Source organism: Dermacentor albipictus, chromosome 2, assembly GCF_038994185.2.
Source record: "Dermacentor albipictus isolate Rhodes 1998 colony chromosome 2, USDA_Dalb.pri_finalv2, whole genome shotgun sequence".
In the NCBI taxonomy this organism is placed as follows: domain Eukaryota; kingdom Metazoa; phylum Arthropoda; class Arachnida; order Ixodida; family Ixodidae; genus Dermacentor; species Dermacentor albipictus.
In genome coordinates this window covers 85,722,470-85,749,021 of record NC_091822.1, presented here as the reverse complement: position 1 = coordinate 85,749,021, position 26,552 = coordinate 85,722,470, and the positions used below count along the sequence as shown (strand labels likewise).

Sequence of the window (26,552 nt, the reverse complement as noted above, 5' to 3'; positions counted from 1 at the left end):
GGCGAGGAGCTTAGGCGTTCCATAAGCGTTCGAAGAACAGGATCTTTGCGCTGCTCGTCGCCAATATGGAGGAAGCCGGAGAGGGATAGAACACTGATGTCCGAGTCTGCATCAGTATCGTCCGGTGGATCCACTGGATTGCGGGACAGGCAGTCAGCGTCTTTATGCAGGCGCCCTGACTTATACATAATAGAAAATGTATATTCTTGTAGACGCAAGGCCGAACGTGCAAGTCGTCCAGTGGGGTCTTTCAAAGTGGAGAGCCAGCAGAGGGCATGATGATCGGTTACGACGCAGAAGCGCCGACCGAAAAGGTACGGCCGAAATTTCGCGACCACCCATACGAGCGCGAGACATTCTCTCTCAGTAATGGAGTAATTTCGCTCGGGCGTGGAAAGAAGGCGGCTAGCGTAAGCGATGACACGGTCTTGGCCCTGCTGACGCAGCGGGCCAAGACCGATGCCATGACCACTCGCGTCAGTTCGTACTTCAGTGGGCGCAGAAGGGTCAAAGTGTGACAGAATTGGGGAGAGAGAGAGAGAGAAACTTTATTGTAATTATAAAGATTTGAAGGAGGAGTGTTCGGAGCCTCTCAGTCCAGGGCCCCACTGGCCTCTGCCGCCTGCCTGACCTGGCTAATTAAGGACTTTTGTCCTGCCAGGTCGGAGCGGGCGAGCTGTGCCTCCCACTGCTCCATTGTCCTACTGGTGTTTGTCCTATGAGGGTGCTTAGTGCACTCCCAGGTTATGTACATTAGGGTAGGTATGCCACCGCACCAAGGACAGTTGGCCCTATAACGAGTGGGATACATGGCGTTCAGCAATTTTAAATGGGGGAACACCCCGGTCTGTATTTTACGCCCATCGGCGGCCTCTTCCCCGTTAAGTTGTGGATGAGGCGGCGGGTATTTTCTTCGGACTCCACGCTGATGAGCAAGGATGTCTTTGGCATTTAAATTGGTGGAATTTTGTGAGGGGTAGTGCGGGTGGGTGGGCTTAGAAGAGGACGCCGTCGCTCGGTTAGTGAACCCGCGAGCTAACGCGTTAGCCTTTTCGTTCCCCTGTACCCCCGCGTGGCCCGGGCACCAGAGTAGGCGATGATGGTGGTTGAAGGATCTAGGGATTATCGCGAGGCTAGCCGCAGTCACGTGCCCCTTGAGAAACATGCGACATGTCTCCTGGGAGTCCGTGACCACGACCGAGTCCCTTTGCGAGCGCTCCGCATGAGCGAGTGCGATCGCCACTGCTAGCATTTCGGCCGAGGTTGGGGATCCCGCCGTGGCCGACGCGGTAATATGCTGTTGGCTGATAGCGTTCACGACTGCGAGGGCGTACCTCCTTTGGTAGCGCTGCCCGGTCGCCTCTGCATACAGAGCTGCGGCCGTGTAGTACGTGTTGTACCTATGGTTATTAGAGTGACTGATTGAATGTGTTGTGCACGTGCTTTGCGCCTTTCTTTGTTGTACTCTGGATGCATATTCTTTGGAATTGGGGCTACTGTAATTTTGGATCTCATCGAAGGAGGGAGAGGTACGGCCTGCTCTGTGAGATAAATGGGGTATGCTGGGATATTGAGTCTAGCCAATATTGCCCTACCAGTTTTTGTGAAGCTGAGGCGCTCCTTCTGTCGCATCAGGGTGGCTTGCCTCAGTTCGTCGAAAGTATTGTGCACTCCCAAAGCTAACATGCGCTCCGTTGAAGTACATTTAGGCAGGCCCAGAGCAGCTTTGAAAGCGGTTCGGATTATTGTGTCAGCCTGCTTTTCCTCCTCCCTGTTCAGGATTTTGTACGGTAAGCCATACGTTATTCGACTAACCACTAAGGCCTGTACGAACCTTAGGGTGTCGTCTTCTCGCATTCCCGCGTTTCGATACGTCACGCGACGTATCAATTGGGCTATGTTGTTGGCTGTGGATTTGAGGGTCTTGAGTGTCTGTAGTGCTCTCCCGTCGCTCTGAAGCCACAAACCCAGGACTCGCATTGTGGGTACCTCTCGGACTGATTGGCCCTCCACCACAATGTTAATCGATCCTATGGATTTGTAGCCTTTCGCGTGTATCCGGATAACCTCAGATTTTTCGGGAGCGCACTTCAAGCCACTCCATCTAGAAAATTTCTCCACCGCTAATACTGCACTTTGGAGCGTATATTCCTTATCCCCTAGTGAACCCCTGCTCATCCACAGCGTGATGTCGTCTGCGTAGAGCGTGTAACCTAGGTCGGGTATCCGATCCAGATCGCGCGCGAGGCGACACATCGCAATGTTGAAGAGAAGATGAGATAATATAGCTCCTTGAGGTGTTCCTTTGTCAGGCATTTTAAATAAATCCAAAGTGATTTGGCCAATACTGATGCTCGCCTCGCGGTTGGAAAGAAACGCTCTTAAGTAATTGTATGTGCGCTCACGACAACCCGCCAGTCCGAGTTCCTCCAATATTGCGGCGTGAGAGACGTTGTCGAAGGCTCCTTTAAGGTCTAGTGCTAGGACTAGTCTCTCGTCGCCGTACGGTATAATAGTTAGAATTTCGTCTCTAAGTAGGAAGAATGCGTCCTGGCAAGATAAACCCGGGCGAAATCCTATCATGGAGTGCGGGAACCAGCTCCGCTCTTCCAGGTATCGCTGCAATCTGCTATGGATAACCCTTTCATAGAGCTTACCTAGGCAGGACGTGAGCGACACCGGCCGTAGTGTATCAATCGAGGGATTCTTTTTTGGTTTGGGGATCATGATTATTTTAGCCAATTTCCACTCTTGGGGTAAGTCTCCCTTGGCCCAGCACTCGCTATTAAATATCTTTGTGATTTTCGCTAGGGCTACCGAATCCATGTTTCGAATCATTGCATTTGTGATCGAGTCTGGGTCCGGTGCCGAGTTTTTAACTGCGGATTGTGCCGCCTCATAAACTTCCGCGTACGTTATATCTTCGTCTAATTTAGGGTTCGCCTAAATCGTTGGTTGAACAAGGTACAGGAAAATTTCGCACGGCGTGAACTTTCTGTGGATCAGGTTGGATTCCGGCAGCGTTGACGAGATGGCCGAGCATGTTAATTTCACGGCGACCGAAATGGCACTTGGAGGAGTTTAGCTGAAGGCCAGCCCTGCGAAACACGGAGAGTATTGTTGAGAGACGCCGCAGATGGCTCTCAAAGTTCGGCGAAAACACAATCACGTCGTCGAGGTAACAGAGGCATGTAGACCACTTCAAGCCGCGCAAGAGAGAGTCCATCATGCGCTCGAATGTAGCTGGCGCATTGCATAATCCAAAGGGCATGACTTTAAATTGGTACAGACCATCCGGAGTGACGAAGGCGGTTTTCTCGCGGTCCATCTCATCGACGCTAATCTGCCAATAGCCGGAGCGGAGGTCAATTGATGAAAAATATTGGGATCCATGAAGGCAGTCAAGAGCGTCATCAATGCGAGGCAGGCGATAAACATCCTTCTTTGTTATTCTGTTAAGGTGACGGTAGTCAACGCAGAAGCGCCACGAGTTGTCTTTCTTCTGTACTAATAGAACTGGTGGTGCCCACGGGCTACTTGAAGGTTCAATGATGTCCTTGTACAGCATCCTGTCTACCTCTTTTTGTATGATGGCACTTTCTGTTGCGGAGACACGATATGGGCGCCTATGAATGGGGCTGGCGTCACCGGTGTTGATGCGACGCGTGACAACAGATGTCTGACCAAGTGGACGGTCGTCTAAATCAAAGATGTCCCGATAAGATGACAGGAGGTGAAGAAGAGCTTTGGTTTGCTCGGAAGGAAGGTCTGGGGCGATCATCTTAGAAACATCGTCCGTAGGCGTCGAGGATGGAGGAGTGGGGGACAAAGGTCCGCTGGTACTGAGGACGGATTCAGAGGTCAAAGAAGAAACCTCCAATTCTTCCAAAGGAGTGATATGCGCTATGGCGATACCGTGTGGCAGCACATGCGACGAAAATCCAAAATTGAGGATGGGCACGCAAGCGCAGTTTTCGCGGATCCGGACTAAGGTGCTCGGCAGGGCGATATTGCGCGACAAGACCACGTCAGTAAGCGGCGACACGACGTACTCGCCATCAGGTACGGGAGGACAGGGCGTCAGGAGGACACAGGTAGCCGCTTGTAGAGACAGCCTTGCAAACTCAGCTGAACATAAGCGGTGTGAAGCGCAAGTTGTTGCGTCGGCAGGAAGCGGCAGATCCAACTGTACAACACCTGTGGAGCAGTCAATTTGGGCAGAGTGTTTGGAAAGGAAGTAGAGGCCGAGAATTAGGCCGTGCGGACAGTGTTCAAGGACGATAAATAGAACAACGGTATAATGGCCTCCAATGGTCACACGTGCTGTGCACATTCCAAGGACAGGTGAAGTACTCCCATCGGCGACTCGCACAGTGCCCAGTGGAGTGTTTTCATGGCCTGTTTGGTATGCGCAGTGGAAACCTAAAGCTTCGCATAAAACCTGTGGTACATGTAATATCGTCTTGTATGGACCTGTAAAGCACACATACGTCTTTATAAAAGTGCTCTTGATCAATGTGGCCATCCTCAAAGAGTGCCACATTGTGCACCGAACAGCTACTGCTCACAATTCACAGACCAATGGCCTTACAGAACGTTTTAACCACACGCTCGGCGGCATGCTCGCAATGTACGTAGCCTGCAACCGCACAAATTTGACTTCCCCATTCTGCACTTCGCCAACTACGCCTACAATACCGGCACCACTGGCCTTTCACCCTTCTTATTGTGCGGCCGGCACCCGTCGCACACAATCGACACAATGCTTCTCTACAAGCAGATGCATCTTAGTGTGCGTCTATTTCTGCCGCAGCCAGCCATGCCAAAGCGTGTCGTGATCTCGCGCGGGCCTTTACTTCAAATGACCAAGAGCGCCTGAATAGCGTTCTCGGTAACACCCTTTCTGCACCCATGTTCCTCCCCGAAGTTCTTGTGTGGCTATCGGTCCCTTCCGCTGCACCTGCGATTTCATCGAAACTACTGCGCAAGTATGAAGGGCCCCTACCATGTCATACAACGCATATCTCTGGTCAACTATGTCATCGAGCGTGTTGAACCGCATTCGGACATACGACATCGTGGACGAGACATTTTCAACGTCTACCACCTCAAGACCTACTATGGCCCATTCATAGTGACGAGCTGCTAGGTCATCGGGTGGGCGCCTTTTCGTTCCCAGACGTAATTAAAGCGTAGAATTAGAACGATTTAGTGGGTTGTCATCCCCAGCGCTTTCTAGTGGGTCGTCCTCTTCAGCGATTTTGTTCGTGAGTGCCGCTCGTGCTGGGAGTCCATGCCCTGCTCTAACGGTCCGTACAAACGCCGCTGACTAATAAGCGCCTTTACAAGACAGACAGAACGACAGACAGACAGACAGACAGACATCAAACAGTCACCTCTTCATCACCATTCGTTTCTTCGGCGATAATCAAATATAGCCATTAACGTTGCCGCATCAGTCTCACACTGCATCCGCCTGATCTCGTGTTTGCGTTTCGGCCTAGCTTGTGACTGGTGTACTGTATAAACATAAATATCGCAAGAGTTTAATATTGTGCCTTGCATGGCAGAACGCCATAATGTGGCGTCGGCGGGGAAAGAAGACAGTGTGGTGCCAGCGTGATAGCAGACAAATGACCGAAAATAACGACAGAAACAAGCGAATGCCGCGGCGATACCATCGTCGTCTCTGTTGTAGTTTCTTTGCTGCTGTCATCGCTCCCAGGCCTGCGACACACACACAATTGTTCTCCTAATCGAAACTTGTTCGTCCGTCTGGTAACTCCTTCTAAAAGCTCAAAAGAGATTTGACAACCAGCCACCAGCGAAATGTACACCAAATCATTGATTCCAACAGTGCATAGGTTCTGAAACACTAGATAGTAGTTGTGCAGGATGCTTGTAGGTGCCGAAACGATGCAACAGGAAACGGCTGATTAAGCAAGCACAGCGAGGAGCTTAAGAGTGATCTTACTTGATTGAGTTCACACGTACACCGTACGGGGCATTCTCTGCAACGAAAAAAAAGAAAAAAAACATTGAAATGAGTTGCCGTATCTATCAGAGCACTGACTGCAATGTTTCACAGTTGGCAGGTTTGAGTATTCTTGCTAGAGTTCCTCTTTTAAGCGCCTCTTAATAAATTCTGGACAATTGCAAATACAAGGCTAGGCTCAAATATATTCTTCCTGCAACGTTGTGAAATATAGCAGCCTATAACGCTGTTCTATCTCTTTTCCTGCAAAAAAAAACAGCCTTGCACTTTCTTACAAGTCTTATAGAAAAGCCGCGCGAGTGCAGTGCTGAAGACGAAGCCGTTATGCATCAAGCATACACCGCCTGAGGCGAGTCACAGCATGCATATGTCGGGTGATTGCATTAGTGAAAAATATGGGCGATGTAGACTGCCTCATAAAGTTTACGAAGCAGAGGTAAACTGAAAACACGTTAAATAGACCCATGGGTTTTTTAACAATATCGCGCGAACGTCGACCGCACGGCATGTCAACTGGCTTGTAGCGGTGAGGGCCACTGCTTAAGCGAAAAGCGCAGCAGAATACATTCCAACTGTAAATCGTCTTCTGCGCCCATAGAAACTGCCGCCGCTGCCACCACTCGTCGCCTTTATAAGACTGCTGACATATGGTGTGGTCGAAGCTCGCGTGAAATTGTTAAAAAAATGCAAGGGTATACTTCATCGGTGTTTCTGGAAAGTACGTAACCATTGTAAATTTCTGATTAGCGATGCTGTTGCATGATCTTACTGCAATATATTTCATGTGTGCGCCTGCACGAGTTTAAGCAGAAGCTGCGGTGGTAATTTGTGGTAACGCGTAGGATCTGTTCCTCGAGCTGTTCTGGACAACGGCGCTCCTCGCGTTGCATTTGTTGCTTCAATTGACATTGCAGATAAATAACTTCATTGCGTCAAATCGGAACTACATGGCGGCCAGTTTATACTGACTGCAATGCCCAGACCAATTGCGAGAATGATTGCGCCGTACCGAGAGGCTGTTTAAAGTAAGGTGGTGCGCGGTGTCCTCACATATTACGATAAATTGCAACGCCTAATTCCGCATCATGGACAAATGCTGTTTAGCATTCATTGAATCATGTAGAACAAACAGGTTCACAAATTGGCACGTTATTTTGGGTCACCGCAGGGGGTGATCACATTCGACCGATCTCAACAATCGGATATTTACAGTCTGCAAGAGAGTATAACATTGGCCTTCACTTGTGGCGTGTTTCTTGGTTTCCACTGGCTTTGTGTGTAACCCTATCAGTCACAGCGAACGATGAAGCTACACCAACTACACTCATCTCTAGGTTTCTCTGCTTTTAAACGTTTCTGGGCTTCATATGGTCGAGGTACTAGAGCATTTCCATTATGCATTCGTGTAATTTGTTTCCAGGAACGCATAGGAGGAACCTGCGCTAACATGCTCTAGGATAAGTGGAGGAACATCGCTGTTTCATGAAGCAAAAACACATCTCGTGGCACGAACAGTTCTTCGTCCTCCCTACGTCTGTCAAATCCTCACTCCTCAGTGTTCGCACAATGTTTAGGAGATAGTTCGCAGCAGTACCGCAGTGTGGGACGTATGCTATTGCACCTGTGCAACGTGGATCGTGGGCATAGTGGTCTGGAGCTTGAGCAACAGGGCGGGGCGAAGGTAGATGCTCGACACGATCGACGTAACCAATAAAAATATTCTTTAATTACGTTGATACGGAGCCGTCAGCTGTACAAGCTTTGTGACGGAGAGTGACACGAACACTCTAGGTTTGGCTGAAACCTGAAGTCCGCTGGCGCTGGAGTCCATTAAAGCATCTTCAGAGCACCCTTGTTGAAGGGAAGGATATCGAACGCTCTCCATGCTTGCGGCCGGCGTTCAGCAAACGGCAGCCAGTTAAAAATATTGTTAACCTGCCACTGACGCAGCAGAAGCAAATGCACTGACGACCACGCACGCTAGCGCAGACACTGCTGGCGTTTCCCTCGACCAGTAGAAGGAGACGGAGCGATGCACGCCCGAAGCTTAAGCCTCTCGCTGGCGCAAGGGAGACATAACTGGCGAGTCCAAGCAGGCATCAGCGCGTCGTATGCACCGTGGGTATGGAAGTGAGAATGCGGGAACAAGCGCTGACGTCGCCGTTGCTGCCTACTAGGCTTTTTCAGCGGCCGTGGGCCTTTCGGCATATTTGAAACGTGCAGATTTTTGCCATGGCTTCGGCGGTGTGATACAAATAGTTGATCAAACAGGCCAGCCGTAACAATACTGACTTATTTACGTAGATTGGGAAAGTCTAATATTATGTCTTGAGTGGTCCAAACCAGCATGCTAAATTCAATTCCAAGTGTCTCATCTCTAACGGTAACTGAACTAGGGCAGCAACTGGGCGCAACGATTGTCCGCCGACCCGAAATTCAATATCAATTACGACTCGTGAAAGCATAGCTTCTTATTACAGCAGTATGAAATTGATCCGTTGGTTAAGTGTTAAAACAATTATGTCGTGTTCATACATCTTTTGTGGCAGAATTTTTTATAGTATATGTTTCTATGATTTCAAGCTAGCTCTGCATTTTTCTTCGTACAGTATGGAGCATCAACGAACCCGGGAGCTAACCGAACTCTCTTGAAATCAGCCGCAATTTGGCGGCAGCGGCGTGAGCAGCACGACCGACACAGAGGATAACCCGACTATTTGGCTTTACTGCAGGATGGCCATACTGCATTGTATATTTCTGTAGGCTTCAGGCTGACACGCCGCTGCTGCCATTTGTAAACTGCTGCTCTTGTGATTTCGTCGCAGCTTGCCTCACACTATCAGGCCCAAAATCAACAAGGAACTAGCGCTAGCACTAGAAGAAATCAAGAAAGAAATCAGGACCAAATTTAAGGCCTTCAAGGAATCGCTTGAACGCGACTTCCCCGATGAGCTCAGAGAAATAAAAACAAGTATGTCATTCATCAGTGAGAAATATGATGAGCTGAAGGATGACCTCAAGAGCACAGTCGAGGAAAATGAGGAATTGCGTGAAGCAAACGTAATTTTAAAAAAATAACTGTGATTCTCTTGCTGCCCAGGTCAAATTGTGTGCGGCATGGCTGGTACATTGTGAACAGTATTCGCGGAATGCAAATGTACAAATAAAGGGATACCCGTGAGCACAGATGAAAACTTGCTGGATATCCTGGATAAACTTGGCGAAGAAGTGGGTGAAAGTGTTGCGTCCTCCGACATTGACGTATGTCATAGGGTGGCCTTTCATGGAAGCAAAACAGAGAAATAGATAGTCGCACAATTTGTGCATCGAAAGAAGCGAGACGCTTTTCTTGAAAAGGTGCGAAGAATGAGACTGTCATGTACAGACCTTGGGTTTGAGGAAACGAGTTCAGTGTATCTGAACGAGCACCTGTGCCTAGATCGCAAGCGCTTGCTGGGGCTGACTGTCAATAAGAAGCGCAAATATTACTGAAAGTGTCTGTGTGCGTCGAGGCCAGATCAATGCACGGAAATCTGAAAACAGCACGGTGCTAAAGATAACGAATAGCACTGACGTGGCCAAAATGATCTAGGATGTTATCCTTCATCATGGATTGCTATCACCTGCTTGCTCCAGCACAGTTAAACAAGCTAGTCAGCACAGATGCCGTAAAACTTTTTCACTTGAACTTGAAAGTTGATGAAATAGAAGCCTTTTTCCCTGTTTTCAAATTTTCATTTGATGTAATTATGTTTACCGAGACCTGGTATCAAGATGACGCAAACTATTTAGTTCTAAGTAACTATGCACATTTTGTTCTTAATAGACCTGGGAACCGAGGTGGCGGAGTGTCGTTACAGATATTGAACACACTAGATGCAGTAGAAAACAAACTATTCACAGTTTCTACCCAAAATATTGAAATACTGGCAGTAGGAGGTGGAAATAACATTTTCACCGTTCTACACCGTCCTTCTGATGGAAGTTTGCGAGGCTGCTTGGACGTTCTCGAAAGCCTGTTTGATTATGAAGCAGCAAACCAGCAAGTATTATATTTATCGGGGGATTTGAATATTGATACGCGATGTGATTCAGCACCACAACGAGAATTCATAAGCTTACTAGATGCATATGGTTCTTTGAATCTTATCGAAGTACCTACGCGCATCATGGGCTCCACATCTTGCTCCATTGATATTGTAATCATGAACGCAGACAAGAACAGCTGGCTCTGTATTGTTCAATTTAAGTGACCATCTGCCTGTTTTTGCCTTTGTCCCAGCTTAACGCCCTTATCGAGTTCCCGCAGCACCCTCTCCACATTTTCGACGCATTGATATCACCACACCTGACCGTTTCCGTTCGATGCTATATGAAATAAGTTGGGACGATGTGCTATCGGTAAAAGGCGTGAATCAGGCGTATAATGAGGCGTATAAAATAGAACTGTCTATCACACATGTTTTCCGCAAGTCCGTCCACGCAAACGCAATCCTAAGAAGCCGTGGATTACGCAAGAACTGCTGTGTAAAATAAAGACCGAAGAGAAAATGTTTGCGCAAGTCATAAAATCGCGCCAGCCTACCAAGCTTGAGAATTACAAAGATACCGAAACCAGCTAAATCGACAACTAAGAGCTTCCAAGTTAAGGTATTTTATTAATGCATTTCCGAGGGATCCAAAAGAAATGTTCACGACCAGCGGGACCAAATAAAAAAATTACTAAATCGCACCTCAAAAACAACTATTCCGACAATAATGAGAGATGGTATACCAATAAGTCGGCAGGAACTGTGTAATGAAGTTAATAATTTCTTTGTTAATGTAACCAAAACATTATGCTGTCCCTCTGACACAACTGTGGGTTACGTGTACAACACGCCATGTATTCCGGAATCCCTGTTCAAATATTCTACACATGAAGACGAATTCATGGCAGTGTTTAGAAATCTAAGAAATAGCAGAGCTGAAGATAAAGATGGCTTTAGGTCAAACCCTTCAAGTTTGTAGTTGACATACTAGCCCCATTGCTAATACATATCTATAACCTAGCTTTAGCATCTGGCGTCTTTCCAAGCGAAATGCAGGTAGCAAAAGTGGTGCTGCCTCACTTATGGCTAATTACAGGCCTGTTTCAATTCCGATATTATCGAAAGGTCCGGAAAAGATTACTTACGTGACAATTCATAGCTTTCTAGTTAAACATTCAGTTTTATCAGACAGTCAATTCGGTTTCAGAAAACAAAGGTCCGCTGAAATGGCACGAATTAAGAAAAAAGAGATAATAATAAATGCTTTTGAGGAAAAGCTCTTTGTACTCAGAATACTTGTTGATTTTTCAAAAGCATTTGACCTACTTAGTCACGATATACTGGTACATAAAGCCAATTACTATTGCATTAGAGGAACGAGGTTATCTTTAATTCAATCATATTTGAAATATAATCCTAAACAAATGCTTTCCCTTAATCACGCTATATCAAACTCGCAACCTATATTCCCTGGTGTACCCCAAGGCAGCATTCTGGGGCCGCTATTATTTATTATCTACATTAATGATATACTTTCGGCTCCTCTTCCTGTACACATAATAGCGTATACAGACGACCTCACAATGCTTGCCTCAAGTACTACAGAAACTGACCTACTAGCACTCGGCAATCAGTTCTTAGAATTCCTGCGTCAATGGTCCTTTAAGAATTTCCTAAAAGTAAACATTACCAAGATGAAAGCAATATTCTTCCGAGCTAATAACATAACGGTGCGTGCAGATCTCGACATTTGGTTAGCAAACAAAAAAAATTGAGGTCGTGCCAGTTGTGCAATGTCTTGGTATTGCTTTGACCGAGTCTCTTAGTTGGGATAAACATGTTGAGAATATTTGCGCTAAAATAAATAGGAAGAATGGCATCCTATGTCGCCAGAGGCACACACTTCCCCCGAAAGTTAAACTAATAATTTAAAATGCATTTATATTGCCACATATAACTTATTGTCTTATGGCCTCGGGGACAACTTCCAAGCAGAACCAAATGGAAATTCTAATTTCTCAAAAACGAGCAATTAGATTAATAGCTAATGTACCGTGGTGCACTCATACGGGTCCCTACTTTGTAAGGTTTGATATCATGAAAATATCAGAGTTCTTCCCATTCAAGTTTATGCCTATGTATAAAAACGCTGATCCTACAATACACGGAATAAAATGTGATGGAGTGTACTTTTCTATCGCACGACATACGGTAAGCAGTCACTGACATATAGTTTATCACATTATCTCAATATTCTGCAAAAGAACAACATTATACTTCAAGAGACTTCACGGCGTAGACTAGCCAAACTTATTCCCATGTTTGAATGTACATAGTTCGTGATTAGAACATATATATAGCTTTTTGTACCTTCATTTTACATGCATTTTATCTCGGTTGATTGTAAATGAGTTTCCTGCCCATAGAATATGTGGAGTGGTTTTTGTCAAATAACGTCCAGTGATAGTAGAGGCGTAACTTCACGCAAATAATAGATGTACATATTTTTGTGGCTCTATTTCTTTTGTGTTTGTGAATGCGCTCTTCCACTGCTGTTGTGATCAGCTGCTGGGCTATGAACCCCGGCAGAGGGCGGAGGGTGGCTCTCAAGCTGCAACAACGCAGATTTTTGCTTTGCGTCCTCTCTCCTTTGTTGCTGATGTGGCCTTGAGAGAGTTAATAAAATATGTTACATTGTATTGTATTGCACTGTATAACTTGCACGTATGCCCCTTAGGATCTAGTTGCTATATTTGCGCATTCTGGGGTTAAAGACCCACTGCAACTAAATTTCACTCCAGCTAGGTGGTTATAAATAGGCAACAAATACTACTAAACAATCTACTAGGAGGTCCAGAGCTGGTAATTGTCTATATTTTTATTGGTAGCACTTATATTGCACCTATGCACAGACGCGAGAGCCTGGTTAACAAATATAAAGTGCTTATAACGTCGCCTTCGACATTATATAAACCCCGCTGCCGCTAGCCCTAGGCGCTGTCCAATACCGAAGGTCTCCCTAAGGAGTAGTTCTTTCTGGGTCATGCGTCACTTCCGGCGAGCGGACATGGCGGCGTTTAGTTTCGATGTTAAAAACGTCCACTGTACCAGGTTTCTTGCGATATATTAATTTGTGCTTCAACCTACAATATCCCATGGAGGCGGCTTTGTACGCGCACTAAGTACAACTAGGCTTAGTGATGCAAGCCAATATTTAGTTGCATTTGGCCTTTATTACTGTCTTATCTGAGCTACATGAATCATAAAACAGGTCAGCGCACTCTTGAAGGCAGAGGCGCCATAACGTACAGCTATTCCGAACGTTTCTATATCAATCCTGCAATCAACCCATCACGATTGGTCAAAAAATTTCTGGGCCGCTACCACTTCACCTGTCACCACTCCAACAAAGTACAACAATATGCACTGAAACAGTCTGACACCCTTATCACGGTGCTATCGCGTAACAACAGCTCTTCGTATTTAGTGCTGGATTTCGAGCTCCACACAAACTCTAGGTGCGGCGCCGTCTGTGTGTGTATTTCGGAAGACAAAACATTATAGTTTTATCGGACCAAAAGGAATTTGTGTGAATTGCATCGATGTTGTTGTTCTCAAGATGGCGGTATGTTTGCACACGATTGTTGGTCATGATGCACCTGAAGATAGTGCCAACGGGAAAACAGTGGAACACGTGAGAGTGGTGATGATGAGCCATAAACAAGGCATATGCCTACAATGGATCATGCGCCAACAGAAGGGTGGCTGGCAGGAAGCGATGACGAAATCATCGACAGCGTCATTTCCAGCAGCAGTGCAGCTAAGGCAGTGCGCTATAATTTTTTACAAACTAGGTCACACTATTGCTGCACTCTGTTCTGTATATATCAGCACAGCGAATTAACAAGAAAAAGATTGAGCAAACACCATCGCCAATGATTGCCCAAGCAACAGACAGAGAAACGCTCCTGGAAAGATACTGGCTTTATTAAATGAATAATGCGCTAGCGCCTCCTTGTGCACATACAGCAACAATGAGTTCGTGCCCCCATCATGAAGGGCGGACGTTCGTGCGATAGTAGGATGCTGTTAGAAACGCTTCGTGGGCCAGCTGAACTGTGCCATAGGTCTCATCAAATTCGCTGTGTTCTTCTGACATACACGTAGCATTTCACTGGAGATTATAGCTCTGCAAACGCATGATTGGTTCCCTTCAACGCAATCAGTTGCATGCGTTGGCGTGCAGCAGCACCTGCGATAAAAACTCCCCTATTCTTAGCTACTACAATGCAAAAGCAATGATGGCGAGAGGCCGTGACAGCAGTAGCTCATCTACTATGGACTCAAGCAGAGCAAACTACTCGAACGAAAGGGATCCAAACTAATAAGCCCAGTATGCTGGGATATATTATACTGGTGTAGTGATCCCGCATTTCCATCTAGCATAGCAGAAGTGTGTATTGGCAAGCACGATAGTATTCGGTCATATGATCGGCTAAACTTATTGTTGCTTGGAAAGACACTATTCAATGCATAAACCTGAGTGCTGTTATCTATATACACAGCTACAGCAAGCGGCGCAGCTCTAATGAGTGCTGATGGTTACGACTGCAGAAAACGAATAACTAGGTCCCCGTATGTATGCTCTACACATTCGTAAAGCTATAGTGTGTTGCGAATCGAAGGAATTGCAGTTAACTGTCGCATTAGGTGTGCGATACTGGCCAACGGCAGGCATAGTGACGCCGCGGCTGAATTTAAAGATTTCGGTGAATTGAACACCCTATTGAATGGTGCAGACTTATCATGCCTTACTGCCAGAATGCTCCACTCAGACAGATCAAAAGGACTGTGGCACGCAGCATATAAGTAATAAGAGAAGTAATGCTGGTGAAACAGTAAGAAACCTACAAACACGCAGTTGCTCAAGCGACATGCTGCAAGATGCTATCTGTATCTACCACTCGCCATGGCTGCCGAAAACTAATGTCTCGTGACTACAAAACAAAGCTGTCGGCTTTGTGTGAGTCCCTTACTACACTAACCAGAATGTAATCTCACCGCGATAGTACACAAAGGAGCCGAATGTAAACGTGGTTAACCAAGATAGTCTGAATCAAATATTTTCAAATGCTAAAAATATTTGACTTCTTCGAACAATAAATGTATCAGATACCTTTGCAAGTCTTCTGTAAACACAACGCTTCATTAAACATTACAACTAAAAGAATTATTCAGCTACAACGTACCTTTTGAAATCTTTGTTCAGTGAAACTTTCGCGAAGCTGTGCATGAAATGCCTTATAAGTGCCCATTTAATTTTTGCGTTTGGGGCGCGAAGGATCCTGGTGCCCCCGTATGTGCTTTCGCGCATTCGTGCTACTCAATGTGACTCGCGCGGCGATGACTTCAAAGAGGAAGTTGGCATTGGCGCGGTAGAAGGAGAGGTGCGATTGTGGTCTAAGGGTTAGTGTCCCTGGCTGCCAGGACATTCTATGACAGAGTGTAGTAATATGCCTTCACTGACACTGAGCGCGTTCATGGCGGGCTCACTTGCGTTGGTCTGTCACTCACTACGTGTGGTCCTCTGCATTTCTACCAGCCCCTACAGGCCACTCACCCAGTGCAGCACATCGAGTCAGGTGGTCCAGTGCTGCTTTGGCGACCGCGTAAGGCACGTTCTTCAAAATCTGTTTGGAGAGGTGCTTGAATTAATATCGCTTGCTTAAAGCCTAATGATGTTTATTAGTTGTAGCCCACTGAATTGTAAAATAGATTTCGTTGTGATAATAGGAGTGGTTGGGGTGAAACGTATTATTAGCATGAAGCACCGATGCACATCATAAACTTGTACGTGTTTTACTAGCAGCAGTTGATGGCACACATAAGCTACATGCACATTGAAAGTGGTGAGGTGAAAGTAGCGGCGATCAGGTGCCGCGAAACATCTGTCGGTGATCCGCAATGGGCAGTATAGCAGGTAGAAAGCCATGGAATGCGCATTAGCCTTCATTTAGTGGGCGGTGGAAAAACTAGAGAATACAGATTGTTTGCCCACTGTCTCGTTAGGCACGACCAATTGTTCTCTAATGTAATGAACGTTCATAGCATCCTTTTAAAGCTCACCCGAACATATTGCTACTGTCCATACCTGAAAGAAAGCTTTGTGTCGTTGTGTAGTATCCTCAAGAGGTCTCAATGAATTATTCCTCATTTCAAATCTTCCAGTTTCTGTTGGTATGCCCCTAGTAAGCAAGCAAGTTGCGAATAGCTATTCGCGTGAAAGGTCGAATGTGCACTCTTAAAGAGCGACTGCAAAGCATGGTGCAATCCCATGGTTGTGTGAGCTATGGCGATCGTGGTTGCTCGACATATGCACTTAGCAGCGACGAGGCAAGTCCTTCGGTATAGAAATGAAAGGTACATTTACAAAAGCGTCGAAAGGCGGAGGACTGCCTTCGCAGCTGTCCCTTGATCTTGCCTGCGTCTCGTGCGCATGCTATGCGCAGACGCTGGACAGAGTCCTTTCGTGTCAAGCGGCTTTGTGGAGTAAAGCCCTCATGGAGCAGGTCTATGCACCGTCTTGCGGCTAGTGTGCCTCCATGTGGCTCTGCGCTTTGCTGGCTGAGGTGACAGTGGCGAAAGCGTGTGCCCGAGCAGGCAGTTGCAGAAACGATGAAACAGCGCACGCGCTGCAGCATGTGTATCCAAGTGCAGCGCCCCGTAGTGATGCAGGCATTAGATGGTGCGAAGGCCTAGTGCCGAGTGACCACGTCGAAGAAATAATGCGCCATTCGAGGTAGTGCATACATCTGAGTTCCGGGTAGTGCTGACGGTATCCACAGCGATCGCAGATGTCAGGGCGCGGGCACTGCAGGCTTTTGGCACTGTCGGCATGAAACTATGGAGAAGCGGGGGGGTGGGGGTAAATACGACATCAAGGCTCAGTCTGGACTGACTGGAATCTTAGAAGTCCCCATGAAGTGATAAGCCGGAACCAAGGCGAAACCGCTCGAGGACTGTTTGAGAGAGACAGAGACAAAGGTGTTCCAGTTGAGGGATTGCGAAGAGTCAGTGCCGTTTTGGAAGCACTTGACAGTGCTCACGGTGGCGGAGTCGCTGTGTGGGACAACACTACAAACTAGAACATACGCCGAGATATCTTGAAGAAAAAAAAGCTAATGTCGGTCCTCGTCTAATATAGTGGTTTTTAGCCCAATGTGAGTCGCCATCTTGGAACCTCTGGCTTGTGGACTTAGCCGAAGCGGAGAGAGTTTCTCTTAAATACGTGCAATATGGGCTCCCTCTGCGCGTGCGTGGTGGTCGCGGGGTAAAAGAGACGTGCTGTGACGCCGCCCCGCGAGCGCGAAAACACTCGCCGGGTATTTCTTTTTTGTTTGTTTTGTTTCTTCCGTTAGTACATTTTCGTGGCTCTTTCGCCGTGGCTGGGGGCGCCGTAGAGTCTGCCGTGCTGACGGTACCTGAACAAGGTGTCTTAAGGACCCACCTGTGGTAGTTGGAAAGCTGTGGGAACACCTGGACCGGTTATGTAGGCTGCATAGAGGCATATGAAAAGCTCTTAAGAGACGTCGCCGCTCTAAATGTGTGATTTCAGCCCGAGCATTCCATCATGCCAAGAGGAATGTTCATCGCACGCGTGCAACCCGTACGTGCCGCGTCAAGATGGTGGCTGACGATGTGATGATTCATGTTAAGTTTGCACAGGCTGGTTGCTCTTTAGCACACAACATGGTCATATTGCCGTGAACGAATTGCCCTTTAAAGTGTTGCAGACTATGGACAAGGACAGCCCCTTTGGACGAGACCTGCGCAAAGTACAGGATTCGAGAAATTCAAAGGATTTGACACATTAAATTAAGGATAGATTTGCTATGTACCTGCAAATCAATAAAGTTACTTAACTTTTTTCTCTGAAGATAAATGAGTTTAAAATGCTCAAACACCTAACCGCATTAGCATGTTTTTCAGTGTACACTTCAAAATTTCTTATACAACACAAGAAATTTGGGGGCGAGGGAAGGGAGGGGCTTAAACCATACGCCCAGTTTAGATGTGAGACAAATACTGTGGCAATTATGCCCACAGAGAGATGGAAAGTGCTGCTCCAAAGCAAATTTTATGCTATTCAGAATGGACAAGAGCGAAAGTGACTACAAATCATTTTCTTTTCGTAGGTGAGAAACATATAAAGAAACGAGTACTGCACTAATGATGAAGATACAAAAGGCTCGCACTGATCCCTCCAAGTGAGATTACCGTAATTTCTAACGTACTTATGTTGCGTATCTCATCTCATCCAAGAGGAGAAAGACGTAGGCTGGTCTGCGGCCACCTTCCAGCGAAAAAAAGGTGAAGTTACAAGGAACTAAGAAGAGGGGTTGCACTGTAATGATGCATGTGAAAGATGTGCGGCTGTATCCGGCATTCAAGGTAAGCACAAACACATATAGCCTTCTTGACTTTGGCATTGATGTCCTCACCGTTGTTTCTGTATTATAAGCATCGCTGATAAAATAGACATTTCTTTTTAGCCACCGCGATGGATCAGTGGTTGTGGTGCTCGGCTGCTGACGCGAAAGACGAGCCCGGCCGCAATGGTTACATTTCGATAAAGTTAGAGTTCGACTGCTAGAGCTCCGTGTACTGCATGACTACAGTGCATGTTGAAAAACCACAGGTGGGCGAAATTATGCGAAGCCCCCCATTATGGCATCCTTCATAGCGCGAGTCGTTTTCGGACGTGAAACTACACAAACCAAAACAAATACTTTTTTCACGGCATCAAATATTGATTTATAAAAAACTTGAAATGAGATCATTTCAGCTTGGTTATGCGCTTCGCCAGCTTAGAGTCCATGAATTAAATGTTGATTTGTATAGTCGAACAGGTAATTGACTGATATACAGCGAATTTTAAATGCCGTATAAATTCTGTTTTTTGCTTTTAATTCTCTGTTGCATTGACTTTTTAATTCATTATTATAGGACTATATTGGAGTTTTAAAATTGGAGGCATCCACTACATAAATCTAGTCTGTTTAAATAGTTGTAAAATTGGAGGTATCCACTAAGTAAAAGTAGTCAATGTTACATTTTTGAAAGCAACTTATGATTTGAATTATGCACCGTGGTACCTCTTCATGCGAGTGTGTTCACATTGCAGTCAGTACTAAGTGGCATTTCTTGCATCTCTTCGAGTGCACAAATATCTTTGCTTTAAAGTGGCCGAAATGACAGAATATGGCTAACAAGCAGGAGCAACTTTAAATTTTAAGTACACCCCTTTACCTCACCACCCAATTTCAGAGATTCATGTTTTCGAAAATTCTGCATGGCCAAATATTCAACATACGAAAAAATTTACAGCTTTAGCCAAAACTGATTTTGCAATCAGATCATGAAATTTTAAGTTTGTGAACGTCACCACTTGATCAATAAATCTTTCTTTATAATGATGACGATATATATTTATAATCTCAGGAATGCTAGGTGCGATTAAATATATCACTCAATACGTAAATTACTGTATGAACACTATGTTAGCGCACGAGTTCAATTTCTCATTACGATTCCTAGGGAATGTTAAGAGGCTCAAGAAGAGTTTTGTACTGTTATCTTGCAATAATTCTTGACAGCCACGTTTATTGACTTCTTTGGCTGTCGCTGTTTTGTAGTGCTCTCGTCTGATGCGATCATTCATGGAATTTTTCTGTTCAAACCTATCATTATTTAATAATTTTGTTTCGTCATTTCATGCATTGATACTGTAATTCTTGCTACAAGATCTTAGCATTTGATGCCACTGATGGAAGTGCCAGTCGAGGAGCATTAAGAAAAGGTATGCTTTATGGCACCGAAGCGCAGTATACATGGATAAGGGATGCTTGGTTACGCACAGATCCCTGGCAAATACAGCTGAAACTGTAAAATGGTAGCACGCTTAGAAGTATCTCGTGCATTTTTCGTTAATTATTTTGCATTTGCATTTCTGTAACGTCACCGTTATCATGACACGGCGTTTTATTGCCTACATGTTTCCGGTGTCCTTTCCTGTGCACTATCATGTCTCAAATACCTCAGTTTTCCACCACCAGAAGGGTTCTCATTACTTTCAGGCAATTTTAAAAGCCACTTAACTTGGTTAACACAGCTTGACATGTGTTCTTTTGTTTTTGTTTTAGATCAACGTCTCAAAGCAATGTACCGAATTGCAGCACGAAACGGCTGCAAAAGAAGTGATGCGCCGACTGAGGTTGGCACTGCAAGAAGAAGCTAGTGACAAACCTGTGCGCCGCCAGCATCGCTTTTATTATCTGCATGTCCGACAGAGAAAGCCACTCCTACCATGACATTGATGCTCATTTTGCAGGCTAAGCACGACCGCCAAATTCAGAAGTGTCAAAAAGAATTTGTTGTCTCCTACAACAAGGGGTGACACCTGTCAAAATCGTTGAGATCTGTCTGAGGTTTTTTTGTCCGAGATGTTCTATTCTCAAACAAGCAGTGCCCCCCGAGCACATGCAGAGATTTTTACTTTACAATGAAAGAGATAAAATATCATATCCCGAAGAAGCTTCCTAAGGACAGGTTTAGTTCAGTTGATCAAGAGAATGCGGCAAAGTACGCCAAACAAATAACAGAGAAAGCACCAGGAACAAGTTTTTTTCGACCCTAATACGTGAAGTCTCTGGAAAATGATTCAGAAGGGCGAATGGCACGACAGGCCGAGTTACATGATAGTGGCACATTGGAAACTGTGGCACAGGAATGCAAGGAGACGCTGCTGCTTTGTGTTGAAAGCGAGTTCATGAAGGAATTAATACTAAAGTATTGTGACCACGTGGTATGTCTTGATGCTACTTACAAAACAACGGACTATGCCCTTCCACTCTTCCTGATTGTGGTGAAGACAGCAAGTTCCTAGGTTGCTGCAGATGCCTTCATTGTAAAATTTTAAACAAATCATTGTACAATTTGAATCGAACAGGCACAATTCATCTTTAAGGCCTAGAACCCAAATCTCAATCTTAACTTTTGGATCGTGGACTATAGCCCGGCGGAGATCAGCGCACTTTCTCCTGCCTTCCCGAACAGTAGCCTAGCCCTGTGTAACAGGCTTGGCACAGGTTGCTCTCGAAAAAGAAAATGAAGGGGAAGATATCGCTGTTGTCAAGAAAATGCTCAGGCAAGTAGCAGCCAGTGCGAATGAGGATGACCTAACGAAAGCAAAATAGCCTTGAAGCAGTCGCCACAATGGAAAGAAAACGAGAAGTTACAAGCCTATGGAAGCAGTAAGTGGCTTTCAGTAAAAAAAAAAATATGCGTAAAGATTTATAGGATGGACCTCCCTTTTGGCAAAAGCAACGGAACAGAATAAACAAACAAAGAGCTCAAGGCCTACTTTGCTGTAAATAGTGGTCGTTGTGGCTTGCAGGGGCTTTTCAGAGTTTTAGTAGAAAATTTTTGTCCAGAAAAAGAGATGAAGATGCTTTACACGAATCTAAGTTTTTCGTTCACGTACCGCCTTTATTATCGTGCTGTGCCTGAGTTCCTTCATGGGAGTAGCCCTGTTATAACAGAGCATATTATGGGACGGCTCGTATGAGCGTTTGACTACAGGCCCGAAGACATTCAAGTTTGCAGTGATGAAGGAACTTGTCTCAATCTTTCTCTCGGTAACAGTAGAGGCTTTGATCAGATGTATTTCAGGTGTAACAGATGTAACACTTTGCCGCTGTTTTTTTACTTATTTGTGGGTGGGAATTCTAGCGTTTGCCTGTGGCATACAGGGAAGGGCCGAACATGACTGTCCTTGTTAGGAGCCGCAAATCCGCTGACACAGAAGATATTGAAGTGCCACCTGATGTAGCCGCATAACAGCTTCAATAAGGGCTGAAACCAAGCTCATACTCTCTTCCCTGCACCACATTCATGATGACACAGTGTTGTAGCAGCTGCTTGGCAAGTTACATGAAGTGAGAGTCCTCGTTGAAGAAAATGTGACCAGTAGCAATAGGATTGCTGTCAGAGGCTCAATAACAAAAAGGTGCTTGGGAGAAAATCGGCATCACCAACAACCGGAATTGCAGTGAAGAAACTGCGGTTGCACAAAGACCATCAGCCTCAGAAGGAGCACTGGGTGTCGCGGGAAAGGGTAGGCAGAAATGTCGAAATAATGACGGAATGTTAAAAATCGCCAACGTTGTGATTTGTAAGCCAGCAGAAAGTGTTTGGTGCGTTGGACCAAAAATACGAAAATAAATAAAACTGTATTTCTTATATATAGCCTTCGTAGCTTGTATGGCAGTGTGTTAGTGTTACCTGTCTAAAATTCATTTCTCCTAATAATTTCGTGTGACATTATTCATTAGATTGCATTGCGTACTGCTAGAGTTTGTGACAGACGGCGTGCTGGCAGACTAGTTCTAGACATGACAGAGACACTTTGCACGACATGTTTATTTGTGCTGTTTTCATTGCACTCACTACCAAAGTTCCATGATTTTTCTCTCCCCTGCTCTGGTTCACTGCTATCTGCCCCACATACCAGTGCATTTTTATTTGTCCTTGCCTGTTATGAGCTGCTGTAATGTTTCTGTAGTATTCTGTTATGCATCATGATTATATCTGCGTCGCCAGTTAGTATTTACTTCGTGTTGCTGCTTTGACATTTTAATTGTCATGGCAATCTAAATATCTGTGGCGTTCATTTGTATCACTGAACTTCGGACCTGATGTATATTTCTTGTGGCAATATTCGTCTTCCTGCTCCCTAACTGACACACCAAGCCCTGGAATATGATTCCTTCGGTGCACTCTGTTTATTATTAGCTATAGGTGTTCGCCAAAAAGAAGCTATATCTTGTTTTTTGATGCTTCATGGTCAGCACTCTGCACTTTCTCATTCTTGAATGCCCGTCACTGCAATAAAAAATAGTGCGCCAAACAGACAAAATATGCGCAGAGTTGGTGAGGAAACAGGACTCTTCGCCAGCGTTCACAAGATGGCCGACGCAGCTGCTAGCGTTGCCTTTCTATCTTTTAGTGGTTTTGCTTGTGCACGCGTGGACATCTCGTATGGTTACTACTAGAGGCTCGTACACATGTCGTGCGATATGTGAACCTGCGGGCGTTATTTAGATATCGCAGGTGCCTCGGAAGGGCACTGTACTGAGACCCAGTATATAAAATGGCCTGCACTGCAAATGCATTTGTAAATGCTTCCGATAAAGGAACTTCATGAAGTAATGATCTGTTGAAGATTCGCAATGTGACATCACCTCACCGCGGCCTCGCTAACAGATATCTCACGTGCGTATACGTTGCTATAACTACAATGCAACAAAACGCACGCATATAGCAGACGCCTTTGCCGTGCTACCGCACACCTGCCTCCGCTGCGTCAGCTCGTGGAACGCGCGTCTCCGTTGACAAGCGACCACCACACTTGCCCAGAGCGAGCCCATATGGCACGTACTGCAATGCACCAATCCCGCTGAAGCGAACGGCCTCGCCACAGAGGCCACGCGGCCGCGCAGTGCCAGTTCGGAGTTTCGGAAGAAAGCGTGCGCTATTGCACAGCGCAGAAAGGAAAGCTACCCAAGGGCAACCACAGCAGAAATTGATTTTGTGGGCGTAGTGCGGTTCATCCTCAGCTTGTGCACGCACTTGCGGACTTTGCGTGGGAACTTCGTGCATCCCAGCTGCCGGTGACTGCCGACAGCCCGAAGAAGCCGACGGGCCGCATGCAGAAAGCCCCGCTCGCGACCGTCTGCGGCTGGGTGCTTTTCGTATGGCGTTTTTTGCCAGACGCCATGGTGGAAAACGCATTAAAGAAATGTTAAACAAGTGACTCACTCGACGACAACGAAGACGACGTACTATGGAGGGCAGCGAGCGAGGAAAAGTCGTCTTTTGAGGACAGTGCTGCTACTCCCTACGAATGAGAATAGAGCTCCGATGGTGGTGAGCGGCGCCGTCTTGAAAACGAAATCCGTTTTTGCAATTTCTGCCTTTTTTCTTCTTCCCATTCTTTTGTCTCCTAAACTGAAAAAAAATCAATCTATATTCCCACTCGACCTATAATCCGGTTTGTACGGCATATGGGCGTCTTGTATTCGACGCAACGAGTATGGCAGGTGGCACGGCCGATACGGCTAGCTGATTGAAACGGGCGACGCGCGGAATGCCACGTGAGGGACCGTTGTGGTTGACAGAGCTCAGCGTTTGAGGGTTGAGAGCGCAGGAGGTATTGCTGCGAATGTGCTACTCATAATGCGACGAGGTTTCCTACTGCATTCAGGAGAATATCAACCTCGAAAACAGGATAGCTGCTGGCAAAATTGATTGTGTCGTCAATGGCGGACAGCAAATTTGAACGGGCTGTGATGAAGTTCATGCCTACGTTGGCGTCCAAGACTGGTACAGACCGATATTGGCGGTGCGTTTGCATCAATACAGCACTTGAAAAAAGTTTCCTCTCAACCAAAGCACTTCCAACGGATTGCTTACGTTCTTTGTCCTGAGCAGGGTTTCGTTGCCTAGAGATCCACTTCTAGAGCGGTCTTGATGTTATTGCGCTATGCTAATCCCACCTTGCATGTAAACAACCTATAGTGAGCTCGAGGTCGAAGGTTTGATCCCGACCCGGGTGGCCGCAATTCTATGGCGGCGAAATAAAAAAAAACGCTCGCCTATTCAGATTTACGTGCACCTGAACAACCCCAACGGTAAAAAATTAACTGTGAGCTCGCTACTACTACTTTTCTGACTATCAAATCTTGGTTAAGGCAGGCGAAATTCAAAAGTTGATGTACTTTTTACCGAAAGCAACAAATTAATAGTATTAATTTGACGTATTGCGAAAGCATTTGGTGTTGTTCATTCCGTTTTACTGGAAAAATTGCCGTACGTGGCATCAAGTATGATTTCTTTTCTAGGTAAGCGTGAGCACCTAAACAAAGGGAAATGATTGGTCACCCTAATTTAACCTACAGTAGTACTCGGCGTGGCCTGCTACAAGGCTCAGTTTTATGTCCTATGTTCTTGTCGTTCTATATCCTGCAATTTCCGGCATTCCCTACCACGCTCGAAAGTAATACTGTGCGGGAGCGATACTGATTAATTTTTACAGGACACTCCCTTTAAACTCTCCGAAATGATATGATGGCAGGTTTAACATGCTGTTTGGCATGGTTCGCCAAGAATTAGTTGACTGCAAACAGTGAAAAAACGAAATGCATCACTTTTCATTCTCGCAAAAACATATTGATGGTACTTTTCTTAACGTATCTTTAAACAGAATATTACTATTCAAGAAGTTCCTCCTTTTCAATGTTTAGGGGTGCTTTTTTATACAGTTCACGCTTGCGTGTGCAAGTACAGAATGTAAATGCAATGGTCGCCTGTGGGTGCTTGGTGTAATAATTATTCAATATTTATTGTATCCCCCTATAATTCGTTCAGTGTATTTCTCATGAACTACTTCATGAGCTGGGCTCCGTGTCCTTGAGGTTTGATGTACACTACTGATTTATAGCATCGAGAACGATGCCGAAGCCAAGATTGGGCCCTATAGGCCACAATCAATCTAACGTTCACATTCTTCAAGCCTAACGCGTGTATTTATTTTTTTGCGGTTCGGATAATGCGCAACAACAAGAGAGCTGTTTCAATCAGTAGCATTATTAGTAGGAACTCTCTTATTCCTTTTAGGCGGATGTTTCTTTTTTCTCATACATAGTAAGCGACATGGCACGAATGCGAGTTAGACTTTGTCGTAATGGCGTAGTCATGATCGCGATAGAATCTGAGAATTTATTGGAGCGAGAATTGGAAATCTTATACAAGTGGAAAGAATACTGCTCCTACTTGCGCACTAGCATTCAAGCTTTTCTTGCAGCCCATCCAAGACCTGCGAAGTTATGACAGGACGAAAGTCCTTAATGTACATGATATATATATATATATATATATATATATATATATATATATATATATATATATACATATATATATATATATATATATATATATATATATATATATATATATATATATATATATATCGGAGACGCGATTTCAATTTGCAAAAGTTTTGTGCCTACTTTGTATTGTTTTCGGATCTGAACGACGTATTTGTATGTATATCCCATTGCTTCGGCAACTAGCCGCATTAGGCTATAAACCCAAGATTACTTTTCTTGTATTTTTTGTGTGTTGCTGGATACAAAGATATATTGATTGCTTGCACAGGGGAGCGACACCTTCCTACTCATCATTATGCATGTGAGGACGTTGGGCATATACTTGGTTATTGGCAGTACGTAAAAAGTCCTTCGTTTGTGTTAAATGCATTAGGAGCTCGAAAATGAATTACATGAGAAATTCTAAAATATTCGTGCTCTAAATACTCTGCTCACGCTGTGTTCAAGCTCCTTATTCGTTTCAACGCGCAATGATGTTTGCGGGTGGTAGACCTTTTATTATATTGAAGTTAAAGGTGG

General features: G+C 45.4%; 1 protein-coding gene across 2 annotated transcripts in view; it reads right to left on the bottom strand.

Annotated features, from left to right (window-relative positions):
* LOC135900992 (meso-2,3-butanediol dehydrogenase-like) overlaps positions 1-26,552 on the bottom strand; it is a 54,115-nt gene that overhangs the window by 15,971 nt on the left and 11,592 nt on the right. For both annotated transcript variants that reach the window (XM_065430617.1, XM_070532963.1), the window contains 2 exons: positions 15,647-15,716; positions 5,975-6,011 (listed from right to left, as the gene is read on the bottom strand). In XM_065430617.1, the coding sequence (XP_065286689.1) occupies positions 5,975-6,011; positions 15,647-15,716 (107 nt within the window). The remainder of the gene's footprint in view (positions 1-5,974; positions 6,012-15,646; positions 15,717-26,552) is intronic.